The 15,966-nt window shown below is 40.9% G+C and overlaps 1 protein-coding gene across 1 annotated transcript; it reads right to left on the reverse strand.

Annotated features, from left to right (window-relative positions):
* Window positions 1-3,988: 3,988 nt before the first annotated feature.
* Window positions 3,989-15,358, reverse strand: rap2aa (RAP2A, member of RAS oncogene family a). Its single transcript, XM_087803811.1, has 2 exons — window positions 14,252-15,358; window positions 3,989-6,176 (listed from the first exon to the last, which is right to left on the reverse strand). Exons 1-2 carry the CDS (start codon window positions 14,563-14,565, stop codon window positions 5,939-5,941), a joined length of 552 nt encoding a protein of 183 aa, XP_087659937.1. The 5' UTR covers window positions 14,566-15,358; the 3' UTR covers window positions 3,989-5,938.
* Between the last annotated feature and the right edge of the window lie 608 nt (window positions 15,359-15,966).

The raw sequence follows: 15,966 nt of genomic DNA on the forward strand, positions 1-15,966 counted from the left end.
CTTTAATGAACTCCACCGAGACCTGCGGCTTCAGGTCTCCTCGCCGGCCTGTTCATCAGGGTGACGAACGATTGTCAACACTGATGGCAACACAAGCAGATAAGAGCCACTGCACAGAGGAGCAGAGAGATACTCACTGGCATCTCATCACAGATTCTGGATCACTGATGGGAGATCATCGGTCATATTAGACGAGGACACGCGGAATGAGAGAGAAAAAAAGAAGAAATGAATGATGATGATGAGACTTCACAGTTGTTAAGGGGGTGTTGCACCTCACAAAAAAACGTTTCAGGTTTGAACCACACCTGAGGGAGCTTTGTATTTATGTCCAACTTTTGTCCCCCTTGAAGTAAATAGTGTTGATAAAAAAACGATTATTTTGAGAACAACCTGCAGCACGACTTACTTATAAGTCTGAGAAGAGGAGCTTTACAAATGATGACGGGTTAGGTGGAGATCAAAAACAATAAGCCACAAGGTTATCGACAGAGAAAATGTGCTGATAATGGTCAGATGACAGCTGAATAAAACAATAATTCGATTAAGATCTGACTATCAAAAATGGTTAATGTCAAAGTCCCACTGTGGAAAATAATGATTAATTTCACTTAGTCAAACTACCTAAAGTATAAACTTAGCTTGAGTTCTATTGCATGTAGCCATTAGCTCAGTTAAGGAAATTGAACAACTACAGTAGAGAAAAATGTAATTTATATGTAGCTATTATCCTGTCGGGTTTATTGCGATGTCGGCGACCTGCAGCCGTGTAAATTCTCTGTGTAGGTTCTCAAACCTTCACATAGTCTATTTTATAGGTAGATAGTTAACGTTCGTTAAAGCAGGGGGACCATGTTTAAAATATTTAAAAATATGACCCTAGGGTGGAGTTTTGAGAGTTTTTAGGGTTGGGTCGAGTGTTTTCATGGGCATCTAATTCAGTTTAAGGCATTACTGAATAATAAAAAAAGTCTTAGGAAACTAGTCTATAAACTAACTAACACCAAGTTATAAACAATATGTCATGTAGGTATATAACAACAAATTTATCATAACATTATATCTCTTCTATACAAATATAGCAAAGCGTAGTTTTGCATACATATTTAGAATTTTTAAATTAAAACATCTAACAAATATTGGAAATACTGAGCCAGTACATTATTTGAAATAACAATAAACAAATAAAGATCCAATAATTATTACATAATGAGAGGTGACCCATTCTTCCTTTTTTTTTGTTTGCCCAATATACAAAAGGATGTCTCTTATGGTGGCTAATGCAAAAATATAAATATTGATATGCTCCTCCTATCAGGGCTGGTGACACAAGTAGATGGTAAGGGATTCAAGATGGACAGGTGAGAGTTTCTAATTGAATTTAAAATATCAATACAATAGTCTGTGATGTAAAGATAAAGTACATGACATGCAAACTAAAAACCTGGAAATTTGAAGGATTTTATAAACTCAAAAAGAGGACATTTCCCGGTATAAAAAGATATATGGTAGGTAGCATTAGCTATTTTACTATCTCACTAGTAAACGACTCATGTTTTCCTCCATTTTCTCCAGGCTCCATCTTGACAGTCATTCTGTGTTTTTCCCTGAATTATTCCATTTTATTCTGAAACAACAAAAGCAAAAAGAAATATCAAAGACATGATTTGAATATAGCAACAAATGCTAATTCACTGCACCAAACATAATCCTGCTGTGGCTCTATTTAGACATCTCCATTTGTTCTGGATCTATTCACTAAAAGAAATGGAATTGTGTGGCTGTGTTGATTATGGGCTGTCAGCAGGCCGTTGCTTCATTCTGACAGGTTTTTACTTAAAGTTAAAAAAAGAAGAATTCTCCTATCGCCCCTGGAGGCGAAATTACTTAATGTGTCAAATCACTCATGGGAACTGAAAAAAGAAAAAGGATTCAGGTCTCTGTTTGTTCTGTGCATGGAAGGCTGGTCAATGTCAGGGATCTGGGTGTTGATAAAAACAATGTGCCACAGGCAAGAAAGAACAGCAGGTCAAGGTAGAACCAGTGTCTACGACAGGAAGACGAGGTTTGTTGCTAGAAATCAAAGTGGGTCAAGAACAGAAAATATTGATACCATTGAGGCAGAGGCAGGTTGGAAAAAGTAAATGAGACTTGGATTTACTAAAGTGGGGTCCCCAAACGTTTCCTGCGAGGACATATAACTTTTCCCTTCTCTGATAGGGGCCGGGGTCAGTTTGTAACAGAAAAAGTGTGACGGTCACAGTGGTGAAAAAAAAGTATTGTTTTCTAGTAAGTCAAATATAACCGTCTCTGGGTTCTTCCCCAAAAAATAAGTCAATAAGGAAATAAATAATCAAAATAATAATTAAATAAATAAATAATCAAAATAATAATTAAATAAATAAATAATCAAAATAATAATTAAATAAATAAATAATCAAAATAATAATTAAATAAATAAATAATCAAATGACCCTTTCTGGGTTCTTCACAGAAAAAAAGGTCAAGAAATTGGCCCTAGAATATTCATATTTTCAAACCAGACCTACTTAGAGAACAATATAGAATATAAAAACAAAAAACAAAAAGTCTTAATTTTGATTTAGCTAAATAATAATTCACCTTCTATAAATTAGTTGTTCTTTATTTGTTGACGAAACAAATCTAAATGTTTCTCTGGTATTGTTCAGGGGGCCCGGCAAAATCTGTAGGCGTGTATCCTGGTTTGGGGACCACTGGACTTACCAGAGGATTCACCAGGAGCTGCAGGATGGAGATAAGAGCGCCAATTAGACACAGATGTTTTGTGAGTGAGACAAAAGTAGGATGAGGTCATGGCATTCACAAAAAAATATCATAAAGTTAAATTTTTGTTTGAGAGCAGAACCAGGTCCCTCTTTCCCTAAACCCACACCGCCCTGTCTGCTTACGTCAGACACATTGTTAAAAAAAAACAGCAGCATCAGCACTTTCTGAGAACCAAAACGTTCTCAGTGAGAAACTGTCCTCTGATGAGCCTCTGTGGAGAATTTACCGCCGAGTCGCCGCACCGTTTAACGGCAGATATAAAGTCTCTTTTCAAGTGTGTTGACGCAGCACAAAAAAATAAATGTATTCACCGCCTGGAAGCATTTCCTGAAAACTGCAACCCATCCCGAGGTTGAACAAATCAACTTATTAAATTGAGATATTGTTTCCTCTACACCGGCAGGTTTTACTGCTGGGGATTTATTCAGACTTGATGACCCTTTTTGCTGCGTCGTAACAGCAGGTGTCTCCTGTTAGTGGCCTGTTTGAGGGGGTCCCACACCCTATACTTCCAAGTGTCTTAATGACAGAACTTGGTTAAATAGTTGCTCCAAAGCCCCAAAATGAACAGGGGCCAGGAAGTTACACGCCTTTGCGGGTGTAACGCCCACGAAAATAAGCAGTTTTTCGTACACTGTGCATCTATTACTTGACATTTAATGATGTCCAGTTTGATAGATGATGTTTCTTTAACTTTCTTTTACTTTCAAACATGCAGATCAACATCTTTGTAAATATCAAAAAAAATGTCTCATCAAAACAGAATCAAAAAATTCCTTTTTACGAAGTATCCAACGCAGTTGAAATGGAAATACATTCAAAGCACATTTGGTAAGTTTATTGGATGGTGTTGGCCTCTTGTCCTTTAATTTAGCACCGTAGTCTACACCCATAACAGACAAAATCTAAATAATAAGCATCCAAAATCTAACAGTTTCTACCTTATGACACTACCATCATATAGACTTCATAATCACAATTACCTTTCAAATCTTGTGCTGGTAAAAGCGTATATTGCAGTGCCTAGCCAAGGAAGGTGGTTCAGTTTAATCTTGTTGCATAAACTGAGAGTTGACTTAATGATTCTAAAATTAACCCTTGACTAGTCTCCTTACAGTCGATTGTGAAGGTTCCTTCCATGTTCTAAATATTGCTCTTGAAAAGATGATACCAGCCTTGGTCAAGTGTTGAAAGCACTTTATTGTTTAGGTCTCAAACAGTGTGACCATTCAGAGGGGGGTTAAAGATCAATGGTCACATAAAAAAATATAAACTCAAAGATGAAAACATGGCAGGGTGGGGAGTGGTTTCAGTGGAAACGAAGAGAGACGGTGTCAAAGATCCAGACACGTGTGAGTGTGTGTTTGCTTTTGCACATTTCCACAGCCTATAGTAATCTCAAACATTAGAAGTCCTTTTTTTTTTAGTTCACTAGCCATGCATACAGTTACACATGTGATCGATCAGAATCTTTGCAGCAGCTTTCCGTACAAAATATTTACATGACCGTTATTTTTGCCTACTTCAATGCCTTTGTTATAACAATTTCAACACTCAGAAGAACGGGATCATCCCATTCTACAGTAATACTGGCGATGTCGTCCAGCTCTAATAAAATTAGTTGAGATCCTCTCGCGCTGAAAGACAAGAGCAGTGAGCTCTATCAATTGTCCTGAGGCGAGGAAAGAAAACATTGCACGATATGTGGAAGCCTGTCGTGTTTGCTGAAATCACAGCGAGAATACTGCAGTGTTTCATCCTCGATTCCACCCCAGTGACAGAAACGTTAATAGAAATGGAGGTGCGCTAAGGTCACCTCTTTGGTTCGGTAATGAAACACAAAACGCATTCAAACAACTCTAACGAAATGTATGGCGATCCATTACTGAGATAAAGTGAGACCGTATTCAGCTTGGCAGACGTTCAATAGACTGTAAGTGATGTCAGGCTCTGTAGCATTTGTCCATTCAATATGATAGTAAAACAAGATTGTATTGAATCGACTTCAAAATGCTGTGTTGAAAGTGCTGGTGAACAAAGAAACCGTCTGGTTAGCCGAGGACTCTCTACGGAGGCGACATTCTGACAAGAACCCGACGCCAACTCCACTGGCTTCTTCAAATACGGAAGGACAGTGGTTCTACTCCGAGTCTCTCTCTCTTGATGACAAAGCGTCGCAGCTTATCCCACATTTACACCGGATGCATTTGCGTCACCAGTCCGTGCAGAAATGTTTTGCTGTACCAACTATGCCTGCTTGTCGAGTGGCAGTGTACTTTGACGGTGTTGCCTAACAAACAACACATGGATCACTTTTTGTCACATGGAAGCAAGTCATTGAGCAGAATATGAAGGATACGGTTGTGTCAGCCTGAGTCTGCTATTGTTGTGTTGAATAGAGCACACTGGATGACTCACAAGAACTCTTTAAAACCGAGTTGAAAAAGCCACCATTGTCACCGTGAGTTCCTACTCTGGACCGCTTTCATGAGTTGCACTGCTTGGAGTGGTTGTGAATCATCTGCGGCAGATGCATCTGGTGTAACTTGGGCTTGAAGGTGAGTTCTAACACTGGGTGGAGCTTCGTTTGACCTATTGTTCCACACTTAGAGAGATGCTCCTCCTTGTCACTGTAAGGCAGCCAAACTGTTCACTCAATCCACGTCTGGTTCGAAAAGGTTATAGCAGAACTACCAGAACCCTGAGAAGCAATTAAGATTAGGAAATTGACTTAGAATCAACGCTGGCTACATCCTTATAGAAACCCTCAGTTCTTTAACTCGGATCTGACAACTTGGTGTGCTCGGAAATCATACTTTAGTGACCCCCATTTCCTCTGAAGACCCTTGCGAAAATGAACCCCATCTCCGCAAGGATATTGAATGAACGAATCGCATGAACTTCACACAACAAATGAACCAAATAATAATGGAAGTGAAGTTGTGTCGATAACTTTCAGGCTTCATCAACCAAATCCTTAACCAAAGCACATGAAGCATCAGTCGCTCTTCAAATCCATGACGTCCACCATCTGTCGCTCTCCCATGTGTGATGGTGTCTAAGTGTCTCGCCGGCTGCAAGTCCTCTACGTAGACGTTAGTCTGGGTCCATGTCCTAGCGGCCCGAGGGGCTATTGTATATTGCAGGAGGAGCAGCAGGGGTCGTCCTTGTCGGGCTGGGCGGCGTAGTCCATCTGCCGAACGATCTCCGCAAAAAGTTCATCTACCATGGTTTTGCTCTTGGCGGAGGTCTCCATGAAGGGGCAGCCCCACTCCTCCGCCAGAGCTTGGCCTTCGCTCGACGACACTTCCCTCTCGCTCTCCAGGTCCACCTTGTTGCCCACCAGGATCACCGGGACCTTTTCGTACCTGGAGAACAGAAGGTAGCCAAGTTAATGTTTTCATATTAAAAGGGTGTGTATTTTTGACGGGGTCATTGCTATATAAAGTGAGCATGGGCAGTTGCCGTACCTGACGACAAGAGGTTTATCAAATATTCAAAAAGTAAACCTACACTAAAGCAGCCTTTATTACATACAGTTAATACAAAACTCTGCAGCAAGAATTCTTACCCGCTCTAGTAAAAGAACTCACATTTCTCTGATTCTTAAATCTCTTCACTGGCTGCCAGTTTCTTTCAGGATCAATTTTAAAATTCTGGTGTTTACTTTCGGAGCTATTCATGGTCAGACCTTCCATCAGTGATCTGATCCAGCCTTACACCCCAGCTCGGGCTCTGAGGTCTGTTGATCAGAATCTACTGATGGTTTCTGAAAACGCTTCTGGACCAGAGGAGAGAAATCCTTCCAGGCTGTTGCTCCTAAGCTTTGGAACGATCTTCCTCTCCCTCTATGTTTGATGGATCTACTGACTCAAGAAACATCTTAAGACATTCTTATTTGTCCAGGCTTTTCCCTGATTTTCTGGGGCTCCTGTGTCTGTCTTATGTGTCTTGATCTTTTAAGAATATATTTTAACTGTGTATTATTTGTGATTGTTAAATTACCCTGGTCTAGAAAGGCACTTTAGAAATAAACATTACTTACTTACTTACATTCATAAATCCCAATGCTTATATTCCTCTACTTCCTTTTTCCTATCCTTCCTCTCCACATTTCAAAACCAACTTCTCTCACTCATTTTGTCTCCGAACTTAAACCAAACTCTACATCATCTGTTTCTCATTTCTGATCTAGTCCTTACAAGTAATAATGGGTTGATGAGGCATCATGAGGCAGCTAATGCTGTATCATTATACACTTTGAAAGGCCTCTAGATGGCACCCTCAGTGAAAATGATGCCAGGTTTTAATGAATTAGTAGGTCGGGGACAAAGATTGTAAAGCAGAAATTTCCATCTAGTGGACTTTTCAAATAAGGATCCTGTTTAATGATACAGTTGATGCTGAATAGTAAAGCCTCATCAACCTATTACTACGTATAAGGGTTCCCTGTAAACACATTTAAAATAGAGAACTAAGTAAAAAACCTCTTAAAGAAACAAATAAAAATAGGTGTTGGCACATTCGTTGATGAAACACTATACTTCAGTTTGATGACGCAAACCGCCCGTCACCCACGACGGGTTTATAGGAGCCTGTGTGGGAGCAAACTACAGGTCTAAAGAGTGATGGCAAAAATAGAAAAAACGGCTTCCCCTGGCTTCAGTGGGAGGAGGTCGCTGCCTTTTGACAGCCAACTGACTCCATAAAATGTCAAGTCTGAGCATCACCACACAGGAAGTAGAGCTTTGACTCTGGAGGTTGCAATCCTCCGAGCCGTGACCTGAGTGCCATCTTCTCCGAGCATATGTCACTCTGACACTGCTTGGTGTGCAGTTTGATCAAAGCAGAAGAGGGAAGAGAATCCGCAACAGCTCCCATCGGCATAGTAACAGGTACACAGGAAGACGATGAATAATGGACGCTGATCCGAGGAACAGGTTAGAAGCTTAGATGAGCTCGAGTGACGCTGTGAAAAGAAAGTCAACTCTGATCTGCTCATGAATAAATTAACCAGATGTAGGTTTAATCTTGACCTGTATCAAGGGAAGGTGCTGGATTTGTGAGGCGGCTCACTCGTGTATGAAGATGATAGAGTTAAATCAGGAAAGAGAGCAGCTTCTACAGTTACACATCGACACCACAGTTAGTTATAATGAAGCCAAGGACCAACTTCTGTTTTGATTTTGGTCCAAGCATGTAACATGTGATTTTCTGGTTCATTAGCCTTAAATGTTGTATCAGTTATTCAGAAAAGGAGGTACTTTTTTAGTCTACAAGTAGTAGTCTACGAAGTCTACAAGAATCTTAGAAGGAAAATGCGGTTTTCCACCGATTTGATCCATACTGTGAGAGTTTACAATGTCACCGTAATGAGAAGTACACGTTGAAATGAAATAAGTTACAAGAGGAGAATAACTTTTACCCTAGTAGTTCATGAACTCTTGAACTAGAAAAAACATTCACAACAACAGAATCAAAGGGATTCTGGGGTTGTTCAATTTGCAACTGACCGCAGGCAGCATTTCAGGCAAAGACTTCCCATCTATTCACCCGTCTTCCACTGTTGAACAAGGTCGGGTCGGAGGGTTAGCTGAAATATAGCCTTATCTCTCTGTTCCCAGAAACTACTTCCAGCTCTTCTCAAAAGGATATAGAGAAATTCTCAGGGCAGACGGTTGAATTGGAAACGTCCACTTAACGTGGCTCGCAAAATCCTGCTATACGTTGTACAGGCAACACTAATCTTTAAAGTCGAAAAGTTACAGTCGGTCATTCTTGGGGAACATTTACAACACAAGAAAAGTCCCTCCTTGCAAAACCGTGTCCACACGTACGGTGGAAGGGCCTCCATTCAATGCCTAAAGTATTAATGGTTGCTGTACTAACACTGTCTGATCATTGAGAGGCAGTGTATTAGGGGGAAGATGCCTAAGGAAAGAAGAAGTTTGCTCAGTTTTTGTGACATGGGAAAAATAGGGTTAGGGGGAATTGTGGGAGAAGCCTTAACATCCTTGTACCCAGAAACGACCTCTTATTCTCAGGTCAAAGAGATGTCGTCACTCCGGGAATTCCTAGGGTCTGATCCAGGGTCACCGAAGGGAGTCGTCCTAAAAAAAGTTCCTGATAACCACAACTGGTTTCCCTTGATCTAGAGGATCCTTTTCTTGGGGAGAGCCCACTATGAAAACTAAGTTCCAAGACTTTTCTTTCCGCTTTTCCCAGGTCCACCAAGACACCATTTCTCCATCATCTCCACAGCCTGCGTCATCTGCGGCTCACCAGCATAGAAAATGCATGAACATGGGTTTTAAATTGCGACTGTAGACTCGTCGTCACATCAGCTGTAAACGGACCTTTAAATGACCCTCGTGGATGTTTCAGACATTTATTCGAATGGAAAACAAAGCAGCAGGAGCCTGGGTGTTTCTTGTTCCTCTCGCCATAATGGAGGCCACAACATAGCACAAAGACATCTGCTTCCAAACGAGAGGCTCTATATTTAGTCATAATAACAGAGTAGGAAAGTCCCAGGAGGTGTGAGACAGTGGCTGCCTCAGATACCGAAGCTCCAGAAAAGGCTTCGTGGCGAAAAGGGTGTCGGCCCCCTCCACGAAAACAGAAACCCCACTCACATACACTGACACAACAAAGAGCGATTTGTGTTGTAGGTGAACAGAGTATGTGTCGCGCTCTTGCCTTTAGCTGCGGTTCTCCGTCTACAAACAGCCGTTCCCAGACACACCTCATCTATTATGCATGAGGCTCCGCGGGCCGAGCTGACGGATGGTGAAGCCCGGTCGCCCAGGAGTTGTCAAGACAAGAGAGGACAGTGACAGCGTTCTGGGACTGTTCTGAGGAGGGTCTTTGAGTTAGTCACACGGCAGATTCCGCTGAGTCAGAGAAGAACTATAAGCTCCTTTTTTTTTTAACTGAACAAATGGTCAAGAAATAATCCCAGGATTTTCTTTTGTAAAGACTAAGCAAAATAAGCATTTCTGGCTTCACAATAGTAGACAAATAGAGGAGCTTAAGTGTAGCCAGAACCAGTCTCTGGTCCAAATCTATTTTTCAGCGTAACTACGCCTCGCATTTATCACGGGAGCGTTAAACCTCCTGGGTATAATTATGTCTTCTTTGACAAAGTCCTTCTCTATAAATACAGAGAGCAGAAATGAGCGTCGAGCAGAGCTACTTCTTTAATTCATTTTCTTTCATCACACAACATTTCATGTCATATTCAGAGGCTTTTAGTCATGTAGACCGTGATCCGCCTGAAGATAAGGCGTGAAGTTCTGTGGGAAGCTGAGAAATCCATTCATGTGGCTGCGTGTTCACATTAATAATTCATCTTTAAACTATAATACAAACAAGTGCATTTGTATTCCTCGGTTTAAAACTCTTATAAAAAAAAGAAGCTGTAACTACAGCCAGAAACATGTCTTCAACTGTGTGAATGCGCTGTAAGTTAAAGTGAATCATTTAGGTTTTGAAGGCGCTCTCCTCCTTTATAAATCAATAAAGGTGGATTTTTTTATTTAAATTTTGCACAAATATCAGTCACATTATTGACTTGAGGTGTCAGAACAGTCTCTCAGTCGCTTAAAAAATGATTTAATAGGAATTACACTGGCACTGGCTTGATATTTAGCTTTTTATGGATTAAGAAAATATATTGTTATTTATTTGAAAAAGACAAATATATAAATGTTATAATAACAACCAGTCATTAATAACTTTCTTTATTTGATGATGACATTCTTGTATAATATGAATGTCTTAGTTAAGTCTTTTTGAACTGTAACATCAACGAATCAAAGGAGTGCTTGTTATCATTTCTGATACTGTTCTCTGTACAGGACGTTTATTTTTTAGATTTTATGAGAACATTTCTCCATAGTAAAATAACAAAGAAAATGGAACTCAAGGTTTTAAGTGCACTCATGGGAAGATAGAATCAGGAATCTAAAAATGAAGTTATGGTAAATCATATTAGAATTTTATGTGACTTAATGCTGCAATTCATTAGGTTGCTACTAGTACTGTAGCTAAAGTCCGTCACACCTATACTCACACTTAAAATATGTGGTATCTTTAAGAAAAAAAACATATTGTTATGGAAACAGTTTCCACAAAAGATGTTGTATGTGTTCCAGCCGTTGTTGTGTTGACAGTGAGAAACCCATATGTGTTTATAATCAAATATATCTGGTCGTTGGACATATTTTTCCACAAAAAAACAGATGTATTTGCTCATTTATCGTCTTCTATGTGTTACTTCACTGGCTCATCACTTCCTCTACCTTCTGTGCTGACCCCTCTCTGGACCTCATAAGCTGCACATCAAGATGTGGACACTTTAATATCTTCTGAAACAGAGCAGCTTTTAACCTCTGCTGACTTCTGGATGGGAGCTTCATATATGCTCTGAGTAGTTACATGAACTCTGACACACGATTAACCCCTGAGATGTTACCAGACGATGGTCATAGATACAAGCACGAGTCGATCCTCGTCATGTTAGTAGAGGGGTCTCTGACAAAAGGTCTGGTAAAGTCAACAGCTACTACAGAGTCATAATAGAAGTGTCAAACTCAATCACACAGAGGGGCCTAAATGTATGTTTTCACACTTAAATTAGATTTTTAAATGATTCTCTTGTCATCGTCTAGCAAGATAATCCATTGTTGGACACAGATTGTTGGCACTTACAATTTCAGCTGCTAAAAAAAACCTTGTGTTGTAAACACTTGTAAGGTTTCAATCTCTGCTCCGAGAGACGTCAGAAGCTATTGGATGCGGTGCGTCCACGTGCACTCACGTGCACTCACAGCTCTGGTGATGGATGGGGTCAGAGTTCAGAGAGAGAGCAGAACCTCTGACACCAGCCGTGTCGAGCTAGTCACGACTGCAACGATCGAACGAGGAGGTGCCATCGGTCGCTTCATCTCTTTCCATCTCCTGTTTATGATCATCAGATTATTGTCGATTCATAATGTATGTTCAATCAGCAGGCTATAATATATATTTAATTCTCTGGCCTTGAGTTGTTCTTATAAGAGCAAACAATGGTATGTATAGCGTGTAGCATAGTTTCCTGCTAACATGCTATATACACAGACTAATGTACGCTGAATAAATCATGACAATGTATGATCATCGTTGGTTCATCTTGTTTATGGTTTGTGCAGTGATGAGAAAGAAGCAAAGAAGTTCCAGGTGCTTTTTAACATTAATATATAATAGAGAAAACTAAGAGAAAAAGCACTTAGACAGAGCATACCTCTGCCAAGAAGCTCATTTAACATGACTTGAATAAAAAGAACTTACATTGAAGAGAGTAGAAAAGTGAATTTAGATGTTCAGATTACAATTACCTAACTTTTTGCTGGTTCAATATCCCAATGTTACTTCCCATTAAAGCCTAAAACATCCTATCAGTTCCAGATGTAACTCAGGAACACTTTCAGATTTTATTTAGGAAACTGTATCCAATAGGAACAGACATTAGTAGACCTGTTGTTTTTCAGTTAAATTCTTAAACCCTTAAATCTTTAGGGAAAATATTTTGGGGAATGTTTGTGGTCACAGCAACATCAATTATCCACTAAAATAAGGAAGAAAAAATGTTTTTTTTTACTTTTAAAATGTGAAAATGTTATCAACAGTCTGAATGAAAACAAGTCAATAAATATATGTATATATAAAAAAAAATCACTTGTGTTTTAGCTGCCGATATAGAGCTGCTTATTTAATGGCTAAAATGAGAAGTAGTGATGGTCTAATGAAGCTTCATGAAGCAGTGTCATTATTTTGAGAGTCCACCAGATGGCGGTCTCTGCACTATTTTCCTTTGTTTTGAACAACTACTCTAATGAAACAACAAATCATTTTTAAACTGATGGCGCCACCTAATGACCTAAATAACATGACACTGCTTCATGAAGCTTCATCAGACCATCACTGGTAAAAAAAAACAGCCGTGTTCCGTTCAAAGACAGTAAACAAATTGGGAATAAATCACGCTTCATTTACACATCAAAAAGTATTCTGTTTCGCTATCTTCTGTATACTATTTAACTTATATTATTATATTACTTATTATAATTTATATATATTTAACAATATAACTCATTTGCAATCTATGTTTACATTTTTACTCTTCCCCAAAAAACTTGCGCCCTCATCCCTGTTTCACCTTTATTAGACGGGGAAAAATACCACTAATATAAAATAAAATCTCAACCAACATGTTGATATTCTGACCCACTTTGTGATTCTGATTACAAAAGAGGTTTTTAGGGAAAACATCTGGAGCCACTTGGACTTCTGAAATCCACCAGCCATGACAAGAGCAAACCCACTGGAGATGTAGGTCACGCTGCTCCTCAACATTCTCGTCAGGTTGTTCATTGTTTGTCCCTCAGGTGCTTCTGAACGGCTGGCGAACACAAAGGGTTCATTCGATATCTGACGACAAGGTTCATAAATCCACCTGGTGGCCCGTCCCTCTGGCCCTTTTTTACACCCTCTTTATCACGCCAACCCTGACCTAAAACCCAGCTCATCCCAACTAAAAATATTTCCTTTATAAATGTCCTCATTAACCTTGTCTCCAGTTTCAAACAAATATAATTGGACAGAGTTAACCAGGAATTTATTGGGAATCAACTCACTTCCATTTCATCAGTTTTGCACTACTTTGAGTCCCTCCCTGATGACTGAGCTTTGATCTCGGGGGGAGGAAGTCCAGACCGCTAGGTAGATGGACACCCATACATCAGTTGAATCAACACAAAAACTGATGATAATATACCGAGCTCACACTCACTCATGAACCAGACCCCAAGATAGCCCACCTCCCTTCACTAAATCCGTTTCCAATATTGTTTTGTTTTTTTCAAAAAAAAACTTTTTTCTTCTATCACTCGTTGTGATCGTTTTATCTTAAATCCGCTCCAGGAACATGGACGTCTTTGTTGTTGTGTGACATGATTGTTTCAAGTTTGATGCTAAGACGCATCACTCTTTGTTTTCTTGTTGGAGGTGCAACAAGTTTGACTACGTCTCTCTTATTTTAACTCAAGTTTAGCTCTTTGTTATATTTTGGAGAACTTATTCCATCGCTAGAATTGAGCTCCTTGGCTGAGGTATTCACAATCTCAGTGCTGTTTTTTGTAACACAACATCAGAGCCTCAGGTAACCTCAGGTTGACACCTGTGCTGAAGCTACAGTGATAGTCCTGGTGTTCCCTCGTCTGGATGAGGTCCCCCCGGCTGACCCGGTGGACCGATTACCGGCCGGGTCAGTGGTCTCCTCACTTAGAAGGAGGTGGTGGGAGTAAGAGGGATGCCTGACATTTCCAAATGGACCACCATCCCCCCCCCCCTCACCCACTGACCACAAGCCCACCACGAACATCTCTGCACCATTTCCACAAACCTTTTGACTCTAATGATCTGGTCTCTCATGGGCTTGATGTCCTGGAAGCTCTGCTGGTTGACCAGGCTGTAGACCAGGATGAAGCCCTGGCCGTTCTTGATGTACAGGTCCCGCATGGAGGCGAACTGCTCGGTGCCGGCGGTGTCCAGGATCTCCAGGACGGACGGCGACGAGTCCACCTCGATCTCCTTGCGGTAGAAGTCCTCGATGGTGGGGTCGTACTTCTCGATGAAGGTCCCGGTGACGAACTGCACCGTGAGGGCGGACTTCCCGACCCCGCCGCTGCCCAGGACCACCACCTTGTACTCGCGCATCGTGCGGTTCTGGAGTCTGGAGTCCCAATAGAAAAAAAAGGATCACTCGATCAGAACCAGAGTCCCGTCTGGAGCACAAAGACTCGACACCCCGAGATGGATCTCATGGCGGGAAGGATCCGCGGTGGTGTCGGGGAAACACGGGCCTTTTTTGGGGCTGGTTCTCATCTGCTGGGCTCACCAGGGTCTGAGGTCCGGAAAAAAACAAACTCCATGGAGGTCGCTGGAAAAGGAGCGATTCTGGAGCAGAAGGACTCGAGGAAATACGAGACGAGACTGAGGTCCCTTTGTTTCTTCTTCATGTCCCCGCGTCTCCTTCGCTCTCCGGTACAACCCCAGCCGCCATACTCTCGGGTGGAGACCCGCGGCCGCTGCTTATCCACCCGGTCCCCTCTCGGCTCCCGTACCTAGCCAGCGAGCTAGGAAGCCCCGCCTACAATTTGATTGACGTGGACGCGGACTAATGAAAGCTCTCGCTTCCTCTGTAACTCACTCGTGCTGAATGGCAGCCGCACTCGGTCAGCCAATCAGCAGCGACTCCCTTCTTTTCCGTTCATGGGTTCAACTCCCATCATTCGGTTGCCCCAGTGACACGCAAAAAAAAAACAACCTCCCGACCAATCGCGCACGCGGCTGGAGGATGTGTCTCCAGGAGGAGGAGGATGGAGCGGATGCTGTTGCTATGGAAACGCTGTTTTTGTTGCTGCCCAAATTTGCAGGATAAAAAAGGCGCTTATAGACGAGCACCATTGATCAATGTAAGATGATCGATGCCTCATGGAGAACAAGTTTAGATCAGATGGTTACACAACTTAATCCTTTCAAGTTTCATTTGATGACTGATGTACACAAATATAAGTAATAAACTATTAAAACAAAAAGTAGGGAGCTGAGATGTTAAATGTTTTATTATTGTCACATATTATATATATATATACACACACTTACAACTGGTCATCAATTTGTTTTTAGGTCTCATCGCTGAATCTTTTCATCTACATTCGTAACTCGGTGTGACTGTCCCTTAAAACCTCTCCTTCTTCCTATTCACAAATTCTTTCACTGACTTTCATTCCCTTTCTTGAGCAACACATTCACGTGATTTAGCAACACTTAGTGAAGTCGAAAACAACTTTTCGGGTTCTCTAAGTTCACAGATAAAAGTGGGTCAATCCACTTACAGGTCTAATGTTAGTAGAAGGTCAAAGTGGTGGTTCAATGAGTCAAGATTTATGTTTCTCTAATGTGGAAGTATAAAATGTTTTATTAATTTTGTGACAATTTTAATGTTGAACACGAGAGAACAGGTCGTCCTCCAGCCACCTTCATGGTAACAAGAATTTAAAAAAAGACACACTTGAAGGTGACTCAAAATTATTATTGGCTTCAATTTCTGTCATG

The sequence above is a fragment of the Callionymus lyra genome, chromosome 12, assembly GCF_982586985.1.
Source record: "Callionymus lyra chromosome 12, fCalLyr1.hap1.1, whole genome shotgun sequence".
Taxonomy (NCBI): domain Eukaryota; kingdom Metazoa; phylum Chordata; class Actinopteri; order Syngnathiformes; family Callionymidae; genus Callionymus; species Callionymus lyra.